Below are 13453 nucleotides of genomic sequence, written 5' to 3' on the forward strand. Positions count from 1 at the left end.
AAGCACAAGCAATGCAGAGATTTGCTTGGGGCTCCTAGTTTTGGAGCGGACGCTATAAGCCATAGGTCAGTTTGTTCTTTTTCTCAGACATCAGCACTAAAGGTGAATGGAATTTCCTTGGCAGATCCTCAGACGGCAGGGATAGTGCCCAGGAGTCCTCTGATCCCTCTTTCCAGCAGTAGAACGTGTGAGGGAGACTGCACTGCCTAACAACCCATCTTCACTTCCTACCAGCTAGAGAGTCCTACTTATTTAGATTCATCCCAATGGAAACTCTGGCTTTAAAATTTCCTCTAGCAGGGCCCCAGAGGTAAGAGAAGCTTTCATTTAAATACACTGTAAATAACATGCTCTGTGCGCAGGGGGCCTCCACCTCCAAAGAAGGCAGTGAAGAAAGTGGTTGATGAAAAAGAAATGCTGGAGATCCTCTCCAAGGTGCCAAAAAAGGACTTTGAGAAAGTTTGTATGGAATATGGCTTCACTGATTTCCGTGGACTTCTCAAAAAGCTAAAAGAAATGAAGAAAAAAGTGGAGGTTGAGGTTAGTGATACCATCAGCTTTAAAAACACATTGCACATCCATTTCTATTTCTGTTTCTATAATGAACAACACTCCTACACATGAAGATGCCCTTCAGTTGTAGCATCACTGAATGCCTTACAGAATCAGCTACAAACTAAGAAGAAAAGGACTGCAGTACAGATGGGTCTAAAAGAAAAGCCAGATTTAAAAAATGAGATTAGCTGGGGAAGAGAGTTTCAAAATCCTGAACTGAAGGCACACCTGGAATTTTTAGCTGGTTCTTTTGGCTTGAATTTTCAAAGGGTTACAAAGGAATTAAGGGCCAGCTCCTAAAAGATATTTAGGAGCCTAACATGCAGTCCAACAACCCCACCTAAATACCCTTTGGGTCCAGTCCTAGAACCTAAAATTCACTGATATTCAGTGAAATGAATGTTTCTTCACACATCTGAAAAGAAAAAAGAACTTTGCAAGAAGAATCCTCACTGTATCAGAATTCCCCACTTCTTCAGCCAACAACACCAGGCTGATTTTACTTACTGAAGTGTTGATATCATTTGCCTGGAGGTTTTAACCTAGAGCAATTATGCTAGGCTCCCATACTGGGAAATAGTCCCTTTCCCAAAGACGTTATAATTCAAATAGACAAGTTAAACAAAGGATATATGAATTTTACAGACAGAAAACTAACTCTGGCCAAGATCACACAATCTAGAGTCAGGACAGGAATTGAACACACATCTCCTGAGTCTGGTGCCTGAACCACAAGATCATCATTCCTTTTCTTCATGCAAAAAGAACAGTGGCAAAAGGTCAGAAGAGCACATAGGACATGGGGAAGGACATTGCTTTTGAGTATCACCAAAATCCAAGAGCAAATGGGAAACAAAAGGAATAGCAACAGAACAAAACAAAACAGAAAACTATTACTGACAGAAGCAAATTTTGAGTGAAGTTTGAATTGTGGCACAAGGTATAGATTTCTGCTTTATTCTTCATACAGGCTGTCAAAATTCTGAAACCTCTTGAGGACGTTGCAGCTAAAGTAGACTCCACAGCTATATTCGACGCCATTCTGGAACTGAAGGACCCCAATACAAAGATGACATGGCTTAAGGTGGCTTTCTGTATTTCCTTTGGTTGACCAAAAATGGCAGACGCAGAAAGATTCAGTTTATCAGTGCAACATAACTGAGGAAAACTCCAGTTGCACTTTCCCTTTTGGTTAGGCAAGGCTGCTTGGGTAGCCCTGCTTAATACATTAGCTTGTCTGACGGTCTATGGGAGGGACGTGCTACTGGTAAAACTTCTTCCTTTAGCCTCAGGAAAAGACAGTAGTTTGCTATTTTATCTGTTTAACTTCACAAATCCCTTCTTCTGCCATCTTGAACAGGTGATACACCCTTTCTTTTACTCACAGTCTTGCTAGGTTAAAACATGAAGTTCTTGCAGATAGCTTAAAACCACAGTGAAGTCCATGCCCAAGTGAGGACAGAACAAAAACAAAAGGGTATCTCCTGGTATCCTCTCTCACATTGAACTATACTTTCTTTTGCAAGTTATTGTGGTAATCTCAGTAAGACTATTCACAAAATAAGGTACCACATTTACTGCAGTTGACTAATTAGCTCTGCAGTAAACTTTTCAATGTCTACACATGCAGGGCAATTAGGCTGCAGTAAACTAATTAACTCCACAGTAGGATAGTACTTGTATTTAAAGTAATTGTAAATACAGGTACTATCCTGTGGTGGAGTTTTTTGCTCTGCTGTAGTGCATGTGTAAATGCTGCTGCGGCTGGCTAGGGCATGAGGGTGCTTCAGTGTTGGCATTCCCTGATGGCTAGCCCCACACTGGAGCACACTTGTGCCCCAGCCAGCCTCTCTACAGCATATTGAGCCATGTGGGGAGCAGCCCCAGGCTGGCAGGCTGACCCCCAGGACTTTCTGCCAGCCGGGACTGCTCTGACCTGGCTCAATGTGCTGCTGTCTTGGGTGCACATTCAAACAGTGAACCCAGAAGCAATAAACTCCAGAGTTTATTTCTTCACATTGATTGCATGTGTAGAAGCACCTGATAAGAACAGCGGGATATGACCTAACTTACTTGCTTTTGACCAGAACAGCCCCTAACCAGAGGAAGCTCTCGGTCTATCAGGCAAGTGTGTATTTTGGAGCCAGTCTCCTTATTTACCTATGAGGCAGCCTGCTGTCTGTCACAGCGATTACTTCCTGTAATGCTATGCTGTGTGCTTTCTAATTGACCTTTTCAGACTCTGAAAGGCTGACCTGCCTGTGCAAAGCATTACTGCTGACAACGGATCATTGATTTCCATCTAGATGGGGTACATATAGGACCTCTATCCATGTGCTCCAGGGTAGAGGTGGGGGGCACTTTAATTAGAGTGGCTCTGAGAGCCACTCTAATTAAAGCGCCCACAGCATCACATGTATTCAACGTACCTGTGTTTCAAAATGGCAGTGGGGGTGCTTTAACTAAAGCTTATCAAGTGCTCCAGCAGACTTGATTAATTAGCACACGTCAAAGCAGAAATCTATTACATGTATAGGTGCCAGTAGATTGGAGGCAAAATCCCAGGGTTTGCCATGCAATCACATTGCTGGCTAGCAAAGTCCATTAAACTCAACCTTGTGTTGATTCACATACAACTGGGTGACCTCTAGAAAGATACCCAGCTTTCAGTGTTCTTTTTTTCAGGATGATGAGCCTCTGCGTACTCAGTACTCTCTAGGAAAATATGACATGAAACAAATGGGCACCAAGTATATGCTGTACATCACCAATGTGAATGAAAAGGACCTGGGCACCTATAAACTTAGTGTTGCAGACAAGATTCTCTCAGCAACACTGAAAGTGATAGGTAATTTTTATTTTTAACTGCACAGTGGCAGGGAAGCCATGACAAAATGGAACACTAAAAAAGATGGGGTCAAAATCGGTGTCAGACCATGACCTACCTTCTTTTTTTATAGTTCTTTGCAACATGTATGACTCACTGGTCTTTTTACCCTCAAACAAAAATCCAGCACTGTATGAGTCATGCTCTGATCCGCAATAACTGGAAAGTGCACATGATCAAAGGAAATACATTTCACAAGACAGCAAATTTCAGCATTGTATTTGAACCAGTTTAGCAGAAAAGAGATAAATGATGAAAAGTGCTATGGCAATAGCCTTGTCGTGGAAATGACCTGTGCTTCCACAATCCATTAGGAATGGAAGGGGATGTACATGCCCAGGGAAGATGAAGCACAGGGCTTTTCTCTATTGCACACACTCGCTGTTACAGGCCAAGTATGTGATTGCAGTTGCTGGAGGGAAATCATAGACATTTTAAATCCAAGAACAAAGTTGACCTAAATCAAGGGTGGGTATAAATTAGGCTGCCACCTGCTTTATCCACAATACTGCTTTTACTCCACTTGCCCTCCAGTTATTTCTGGAATAGCTGGCCCATCTCAAGGCCTCTCAGACTTACACTGAGCAGTACCCTCACTTTGTAACTTAATTTCAGTGGGACTGCTTGAGGTGTGAGGTCCTCCTAATGCTGCCCCTTCCTCTACATAATTAATCAAAATAAAATACTTGCCCCTTGTGACAAGCCCAAGTACCTAGTTTGGCACAAGGTGTCCAGTATGTTGACAACCACAGAGGGCATGTCTACCTGCCTGCGTGCCAGGCTTGGGAGTGCCACTGTGGAAGACACCCTGCCCTCTCACTCCCATTCTGCACAGGCCAACTCCCAAAAATGAGGCCAAGTGAGAAGATGGGTCATGTGTCATGAGCTTGATACAGAGATGGTATAGATCCAGGCTGATCCAGGCCCTGTTTTGTGACTGACACCAGGACAACCAACAGGGCTACCTTTTTACTGTTCAGCAGATGAACCAAATGAAACAAAATCTCCAGAGAGGTTTCCAGATCTTGGTTGCACTTACCTGAAACCATTTCCCTTGTGGTGACTAGAATAAAGGGGAAGAAAAGAATAGGAGCAAGGCAGGAGAAATGGAGTGAGAACCACAGATGTGTGGACTGGTAATCAGCCTTGGAGGGAAGTTTACCTCACTTTTGAAGTACTGTGGACCTCAAGTAGTCCTAGTATGAGGTAGTGCATCTCTTTTTGAACTTAAAATGGGCTATACAAATTCATGCCCGTTGTCCTTACTTCTACATGTAAGAAAGAAATTCAAACGATGACTCCAGCAGAGTTAGGTTGATTGACTCCAGCTGAGGATCTGGCTCAAGGCCACTGAGGAAAATCCTAAAGTTGAGACTAGATTAAACTATGAGTATTCTTTACACCTGCACATTCATATTTGTCTTCTGTTATTTTAACAGATGAGCCCCTATCATTTCTGGCAGAACTGAAACCACTGAAAGTGACAGAAAGGCAGACAGCTGTGTTTGAAATCCGCTTATCCAAGAAAGTGCCCAATTTTACCTGGAAGTTCAATGGGAAGGAGCTGAAACGAGATGACAAATATGAGATCATTTCATCTGATGACGGGCTGACTCACACGCTAAAAATTAAGGATGTTCGGCCAAGTGACATTGGTGAGATCAGTGTCGAAGCTGGAGATCTGGTGCAGAAAGCTCCACTCATCATAGAGCGTAAGTAAGGCAGGAGAACTGTTAGAGAACCCCTCATGCTGAAAGTACCAGTATGTGTTTGAACTAAGGGACTGGCTGTATTAGGTAGAAGCAGCCATAGCCTCACAAAGCAGACCAGATGGTGGCGGGGCAAAGTGGCCACCATTTCCCAAAATTCAGAAAAAGTTTCTCACTTCTGCTACTGGTGGTTCAGAAGGGACAATCCCTATCTATGAAACTCTGTCTACTTATCATTGTCAAGCAGGTCTGATTTAGCATACAGAAGGCATGTTTCAGTAGGTACCAAGGAGGCTGTTCAGATACTGGTGCAGTTTTTAAGGTGTGTACTGCAGGAAAAATGTCATCTACACTAACTGCAGCCCCCTTGGAAGTGAAGTCCCAAGTGAGGTCTGGAACTGTTCTCCTCCCTAGCATAGAATCATAGAGAAGCAGGGCCAGAAGGGACCTCCAGACGTCATCTAATCCAACCTCCTGCCTGAGGCAGGATCATCCCTGTCCAAACCCTCTTATAATCTAAACTCTACATAGGACTACCATCTACCCTGACACAACACAGACCTAACACCCTAACCTGACAGGTAAAGTAGGGAGATCACAGGAGCCAACATCCTGCTTCTATGAAACATTGTCAAGAGATCCCAAGTAGAGACCATGACCCCGCTACAGAAGAAGGCAAAACCCCTCACAGTCTGCACCAACCTGACCATGGGGGTAAAATTCCTTTCTAACTCCAAATATGGCATTCAGTCTCACCCTGAATGGAGAGCCAAGACCCCCTAGCCAGGAACATCTGGCTTTGGTCTAAGCAGGATCATTTGCCCCAGACTTGATGGTAGCAAACACCCAATGCCTCTGAGGAAGGCTTAAAAACACCGTGACATGTAGCACAAAGAGGAGCGGGATACAGACAACCCTGAATATACTGTTTCATAGTTTCATAGTTGGTAGGGTCAGAAGACACCCCAGCAGATCATCAAGTCCGACCCCTGCCATGGCAGGAAAGAGTACTGGGGTCAAACGACCCCGGCAAGGTGTACATCTAGCCTCCTCTTAAAGACCCCCAGGCTAGGAGCCAGCACCACTTCTCTTGGAAGTTAGTTCCAGATCCTAGCTGCCCTGACGGTGAAGTAGCGCCTCCTGATGTCTAGCCTAAATCTACCCTCTGCCAGCTTGTGACCATTATTCCTGGTCACTCCTGGTAGTGCTCGGGGGAACAGGGACTCCCCCAGTGCCTGCTGGTCCCCTCTGACTAGTTTGTAACAGGCCACAAGATCCTCACTCAGCCTTCTCTTGTGGAGGCTGAACAGGTTCAGGTCCCGTAGCTTCTCCTTGTAGGGCCTGCCCTGCTGCCCCCTGATACACTCTTCCACGACATAATGAATAAAGTATTTAGATTATTGCATTGGCTCCACCTGCTCTTACATTTGTCCTGTTTGTGTTTAAGTAGCACTTAAGTATCGATACCACAGTCCCCCAGTTTCTTTATGAGAACGGGGTGAGAGACACTGTCGAAGGCCTTCCAAAAGTCCAGAAAGACTATGTCCACCACTACCCCTGCATCTAAGGATTTGGTGACCTGGTCGTAGAAGGCCACCAGGTTGGTCTGACAGGACCGGCCTCTAATGAACCCGTGTTGGTTGCCCCTAAACATAATCTCCCCTGCTGGCCCCTTGTGGACATGTGTCAGAATAATTCTCTCAAAAAGCTTACCCAGGATTGAGGTAAGACTAACTGGCCTATAGTTCCCCGCGTCCTCCTTCCTCCCTTTTTTGAAGATGGGAACCACATTGGCCCTCTTCCAGTCCTCTGGCACCACACCAAAGCACCACGAGTGTTTATAAAGCCATGCCAGGGGTCCCACAATGACCTCAGCTAATTCCCTCAGCACTCTGGGGTGGATATCATCAGGACCTGATGATTTGAACACATCCAGTCCCTCCAGAAGTTCCCTCACTAGATCCTCCCTGACCCTTGGCCTAGGTGCGCCTCTCCTAGGGTTTGAGGTGGGCCCGGTGGAGGGGGGCTGATCTTGTCCCTGCTTGTTGCCAAGGTGCAGCTTCTTTCCCAGTGTCTTGCTTGGCTTTCTAAAGTTATCCCTGGGAAATTAAATTTCATACTGCCGATCTCTTCATCTCCCTCTTTCTGAAGGAATCCCAATTAAGTTCATCAGCAATCTGAAGAATGTCCGAGTCAAGGAGAAGGGGAAAGCTTGTCTGGAGTGTGAGCTGACTTCTAAAGATGTTACCCTGAAGTGGCTAAAGAATGGGGTGGCAATTCAGAGATCCAACAAGTACAGCATGAACCATGAGGGGAAGAGAGCAGAGCTGATCATTGATGATGCTGAATTGACAGATTCAGGGGAGTACACAGTGATTGCCATGCAAGACAATGACCCAAAAGAGTATTACAGCACTGCCAATGTAACAGTGGAAGGTAAGAACAACTGGATCCAGGGAAAGGTTTACAAAAATATAGTAAGCTTCAATTGTTGCATGGTTTGACTTTATAGACAGGCTGCATTGCCTTGAGGGGAAGAGACTTGGAGTCAACGGAACTGAGTTCGCTTCCTCATTTTGTTATTTGACATGAGACGAATCACAAAACCAGCCTGAGTCTCTGCTTCCCTGTTTGAAGACTGGAAATAATCATCAACCATTATTTGTTAAGGGCTTTTGTTACTTCCAAGATGCTGTGCAAGCATAAAGCAGCAGATTTCAAATTTAAGGTTGTACATGCCACTTATGAAACTCAAAAGTATTCTTACCATCTTTGGGATATTAATCAGGCCATCATAATACGTTCATTAATCAGAGCCATCATCATGCATTCCTATCCTGAAACTTTAACACAACGCGCCCACACAGCATTTGATTGCAGCCTGCATGGGAGGGCATAGGCACAGTTTGAGGAGCTTGTTGGTATAAATATTAATTATCATTATTGTTACATAAGCAAAGATTGTAAAGTTGTTGTAATTGTAGTAGAATAGACTCCTCTCCAGAAAACGTGATGGAAGGATGCAAAGCTAAGAGGAGAAACAAACCAGGAAAGCCCAGTTTACATCCATCCGCCACTGGAGCTTAAACAAGAATCTATTTTCTGAGCTCCTTTCTGCGTTTTAGCGGCCTTTATTACATTCAGGTGACTATTGATGGAGGCAGACTGGCTTTGATTTACGCACACCCGCCTGCCACATACAGTTCTGTCTAATTAGAGCTCAGTATGGTTCAAGTATTTGTTGTCCTCTTTTAGGACAATGGTGCCCTTCTGTCTCCTGCTTCTTATCTCTGGACACTGTAGAGTACTTTTGCTTTTGTTTTCATCAGGTTCTTTGTGGCTGTAGCATATGTGAGGGACTGGAACGGATGATTTTTAGGACTCAGGATAAATGGTGCAGGAAATGGGACTTACCGGCTCAGGAGGCTTTTTTCTGTTTTTTGTTCCTATGTTCCTGTGTTAGAAGAGGCTGGGAAAAACAACAGATTCAATTCCATACCCTTCTCCCTCCTGAAGCCAGATGGTGTAGTGCTGCAGTGGCTATGGACTGTGCTGCCATTCTGGAAAGACAGGCTCTGGAGCCAAGTTAGCATTCATAATTCTTAGGTAGGCAGATTGAAACAATAAAGGACCAAATGTAGCCTGGGTTTAAACAAGGCCAGTCCAAGGTTTTCTTCATATAGAGGCCTAACTGCCCTATCACATGCATGCTCCAACTGCGCCTCCTTCTCACAGCATAGTCTCCTACCAGGACATCATGTTTTGGGGATAATTGTTCACGGGATTGAATGGGACCATTACACTTCTTACATCTATTGTTCCAGGCCTTCTGCAGGTTATAGGTGAGAACACCAAATTGTTTACGGTTGGGTTACATTGTCCATTTTTTGTGTTTTACCATCGTGAGGGCTAGAAAGAGAATGGCTCTTAAAATGAAAGCTCAGAATCATGTCAGGCTGTGCCTAGACTGCCTATGTGTTAACCAGGCCCTGGGCTTGTGCTTAGGCTAGGGTGGAATTTGGCTCTTGCTTGGCAAAGGAAAGGAGGCTGCCCAGACTAATGTGTGAATGCCATCTACAGGCCACTCGTTAGAATGCCTCTAATAGCAGCAGGAGAAAGGAGAGGCTCTTGTGAGTATGAAGGCGAAGTAGAGTGTCACCTTACAGCTGAACTAAATCAGAGATGCATAAGCTTTCATGGGCCCAAACTCACTTCATCAGATGCTGTGATCATGTGACATTATGAGTATGTTATAAGACTCTCAAAAATTCAAGCTGTTCTGTTCAAGTACATGGCCACCTACATTTTAACTTCTAAGTCCTTCCACTGAACAATCATAGAATCATAGAAAAATATGGCTGGAACAGACCATCAGAGGTCATCAATCCAACCTCCCACCAAAGGCAGGATCATTCCCATTCAAATACATTGTCCAGCTTACTAGTAAAACAACAGTCAACCCTGACATAACCATAAGACATAGCATCCCTAACCTGCTACAAGTAAAGCAGGGAGACAGATAGGCTGGGCTTCTCAACAAGATAAATTAGCCCATGCTGCCATGTACTAGCTGCTAGTAGTACCCAAGCTAACTAAAACTTGTCCAGGTGTCTCTATACTATATTTCTGTGATTGCAGGATACACAGATCCTGAGGTACTGAGGGAATAAGGGGCTGGTCCAGCTTCCATTGTAGTCTTTTGAAGGACTGCTGTTAACCCCAGTCAGACCTGGAATGACAGTCTAGTATCTTAGCCATAAAACCAACCTTTTTTTCCACATAGAATTTCAGATCTGGATCCAAAAGTTGTTGCTTAGTCTCATCTGTGCATGAGAGAAAATGTGAGCTAAAAACTATCAGTGTGTCCCTATGGTTCCAGCTGATTGACTAGGAGGGATCTGTTGGTGGTTGGCTTGTTGGAGCTGCTGTCTCTCCAGTATATACCATAGAGAAAGAGTAAACCCCACTGAGACTCACAGAGGGTCTCTTAAGCCATATTCAGTAGGCATATCATGGCTAGAAGAAGTATACAGTTAATTGGAACAGGACCCTAAACCAAGCCCAGGACATTCTCTGTAATGGTTTCTGATTCCCAGAAACTAACTGAGTTTCATTGTCCATCCAATACCCAGGCTACCTGAATTTATCTCCATTTGATGTGCACAGTTTACTCCCACTGATGCTTCCTCCAGCAGACAAAATACTGATCTCTCAGCGTCTCCTGTTCAAGAGACCAAAGAATTCCTGACTGGATTTCCTAATACGTGTGACCATTTAAAGTTAGGGACAGATCTAGAGAGGTGTAGTACTGCTACCACACTCCTATTTAAGTTCCTTGCCAGAGCTCATTTCAGTTATGTAGTTCAAGTGCTATGTAGTGTACATTCAGTGAGCTCTCCATTGCTCCCCGTTTTTTTCACAGTGGTTCATCCACCATGTAAAACCCTGTTTAATGTTCTCAGAGACACCGCTGAGCCATTGCCCACCTTCAGACCCTGCGACTGGTGGCCCCTGCAGTTCTTGTCCTACCAGACTCAGAGCAGGATAAGTGGCACAAGGGACCTGGCCAGTGTATTTGACAGGCCTCTAGGTATAAGGGTGTTTACCTGCTTTTCTCTCCTCTGAGATGGAAAAACCGGGAAAATCTTTCCAAACTGGACAGCAGTTCCCTCTTTAACAATAGAATATGTAAGAAATGGAGAACAGTGCAGATGAATGTTAAATACTGCAGAGAATGCACAAAAGAGCCACAGAAATTATTAAAGACTGGGAAAAAATGCCTTATTTCGAATGTCTTAGAGCTCATTCTCTTTATCATAAGGAAAATTGAGGAATGACTTGGCTCTAGTGTCTAAAAACCTTCCTAGGGAAAAAAATATCCCAGAGTCTAGAGGGCTCTTTAATGCAGTGGAGAAAGGTGGGACAAGAGCCAGAGGCTGGACTCTAAAGCCAAACAAATTCAAATTAGAAATAAAACATGCAATACTAATTGTGAGAATGAATAACCACTGGAACAAGCTACTTTGTTAGCTTGAAACCATACCCTGGTCCTTTTCTAACAGATCTTCTCCTCCCTGCCTGCCAGAGAGGGGAAAGTCAGAAACCAGTAACAAATCCACAGTGGCCTTTGTGTGCTGAAGAGAGATTTCCTAGAGAGAAAATATTTCTCTTTATCACCCAAACACCCTGTAATACAGTCTCTATAGGCCTATCTGTTCCCTCTATCTGCCCCCATCTCTCAGGTATGATATATTAACCTGTTCACACATTCTCTTTTTTTTTTGGTTGACATCTCTTACAGGGGCTTTCCCCACACCTTTTTCCCCACTGTCTCAAAATGACAGACAGTTAGCATTTGTCCCTAGTGCATGCTGTGTATGTGTTCATGCTGAATTCCTTCGTTGTGAGGTTTACCTCTCCTTAATACTGTGCTTTGGTGCATGCGGTTACAGCAACTATCTTTGTGTGCTTACTATCACTGAAATTTCTTATAGAGAGATTTGCTACAGTCAAGAGCGGTATGTCTGATGTTCAGGCTCCAACAGGAGACCCAGCAGAGCTCTGTGTTGTCCTGAATGACGAGAAGGTAGAAGGAGTTTGGCTGAAGGATGGCAAAGAGGTAAACACGCATGATATAACCAGAAAGAAAATGAAAGGCTGGAAAGCATAAGTGAAGGCAGAACATATTATCTAGGGGGCTGCAGCCGCGGAGAAGCATATGGCAGGGGCATTGGATACAGCGCTGTGGCAGTGGGGTGGGGTGGGGCAGTGGCACTGGCCTGGGCACTGCAGGATGGTGGTGATGTGGTGCTGCTGCTATCACTGGCCACTGCGAAATGAATTTGGGGGGCTAAGCCCCATTAGCCCTGGCCTTCCATCGTGTATGTTGGAGAGCCTTAATGGGAGTTTTGTCTTTGGGCGCATTTGGGAATGCAGGAGTTGGCCTAATGTTGGTAACTTGGAAAAGAAATAGAGTATGGGCAGACAAATGGGTTAGAGAAAATGAGAACTGATTTAACATTTCCCAAAGACTCTGGATCTTAAGGTTTGTCTCACTTTGGCATGGCATCAACCTTACCTTTCTTGGTCAGCCATCTTTCTTTCTCAAGCACCTGACTAATCATTGGATACCTCTTTTCCCAGATTTTCTAACCCACTTGCTCAGGCTCTTGCCTCTATTGTGGAAGCACATCTTCCCCTGTGGGAACAATAGGTCTCCTTTTCCCTTTGACACTCAGGTCAGCAGTTTGGATAATGTTTTCTCTGAATGCCAGTGTGTTGGCTTAGTCAAATTTTATGTGCAGGGTAGCTTCCTTACTGCTGGATCATAATGAAATGCATAATTCTCAGCTTCATCCAAGAATGACAAAGTATTTTGCCAGGACAGGACACAGATATCTAAACCTTTCCCCCTTATTTCTAACCAATAGACTACTATTGTCATGAATTTTTTGTTTTTGCAAACTGCTGCTGTCCTTCTTTCAGATTACAGATATGACAGGAATCCAGATTGTCAAGCAGGGAGCTGTCCACAAACTAATCGTTGACAAAATGGGAGAGAAGTTTGAAGGGAAGTACACATTCAGAGCCAAAGGAGCAGAAAGTGAGGCCACCATTGCCATTGCAGGTACTGACACTTTTCCATAATACCACTCACACCACCCTCACAGCTGCAGTTGTACAATCAACAGGCCTCCTTATTTGTGCCAGCAAATTTTACAGGTCCATCAACATGCATGTGCAAAACCACATCTCTTCACACACAAAAGGGCAATTGCATAGCCTTCATTGAGAATAAATCAGACTAGCATGTCAACTGACCTTCAGAGATTGGATTTGAACATTTTGGCTATCCTGGGAAGTATTACACTTGAAGAAAAATATTTGTTGTTTAACTCTTGGCAGCCAGATGGCACTAGCCAAATTTTTCAGACTCCATTTATGTTTAGCAAGGATTTTATCTCATCTCTGCGCTAAATGATGAGCACACCTATTGCCCATACGCTGATGGGTCATAAGGCAGATTTTAGCACAAACTGAGTTAGTCACTAAGATGTAATCATTCAGGGTGGCGTGGTGGAATATAGGGAGTGATGCTCCCTTTTTCTTCTGCTTAGCTGGTTAGTCTTAGGGAAAGCCAGACCGTTCCCTGTATGGTAATCAGGAGAACTGGACTGTCTGCATCAACGGTACTAAGGATTTTAAGTGCCCCTTAAAATATAGGAATCTACTCTTAAAGAAAGGTGGGTGTGGAAGGACATGGTTTATGCCACCTTGGCAGGGAACTCAAAATACATTAACA

At 44.2% G+C, this 13453-nt stretch overlaps 1 protein-coding gene across 1 annotated transcript in view; it reads left to right on the plus strand.

Moving 5' to 3' along the window:
• The window catches only part of IGSF22 (immunoglobulin superfamily member 22), a 48631-nt gene that overhangs the window by 11146 nt on the left and 24032 nt on the right, over positions 1-13453 (plus strand). Inside the window, exons 7-13 of the mRNA XM_090032538.1 lie at positions 363-540; positions 1526-1639; positions 3241-3403; positions 4882-5154; positions 7303-7587; positions 11646-11770; positions 12637-12778. Of these exons, the coding sequence (XP_089888664.1) occupies positions 363-540; positions 1526-1639; positions 3241-3403; positions 4882-5154; positions 7303-7587; positions 11646-11770; positions 12637-12778 (1280 nt within the window). The remainder of the gene's footprint in view (positions 1-362; positions 541-1525; positions 1640-3240; positions 3404-4881; positions 5155-7302; positions 7588-11645; positions 11771-12636; positions 12779-13453) is intronic.

The sequence above is a fragment of the Crocodylus siamensis genome, chromosome 2 (genome assembly GCF_052110815.1).
Source record: "Crocodylus siamensis isolate JL-2025a chromosome 2, ASM5211081v1, whole genome shotgun sequence".
Lineage (NCBI taxonomy): Eukaryota > Metazoa > Chordata > Crocodylia > Crocodylidae > Crocodylus > Crocodylus siamensis.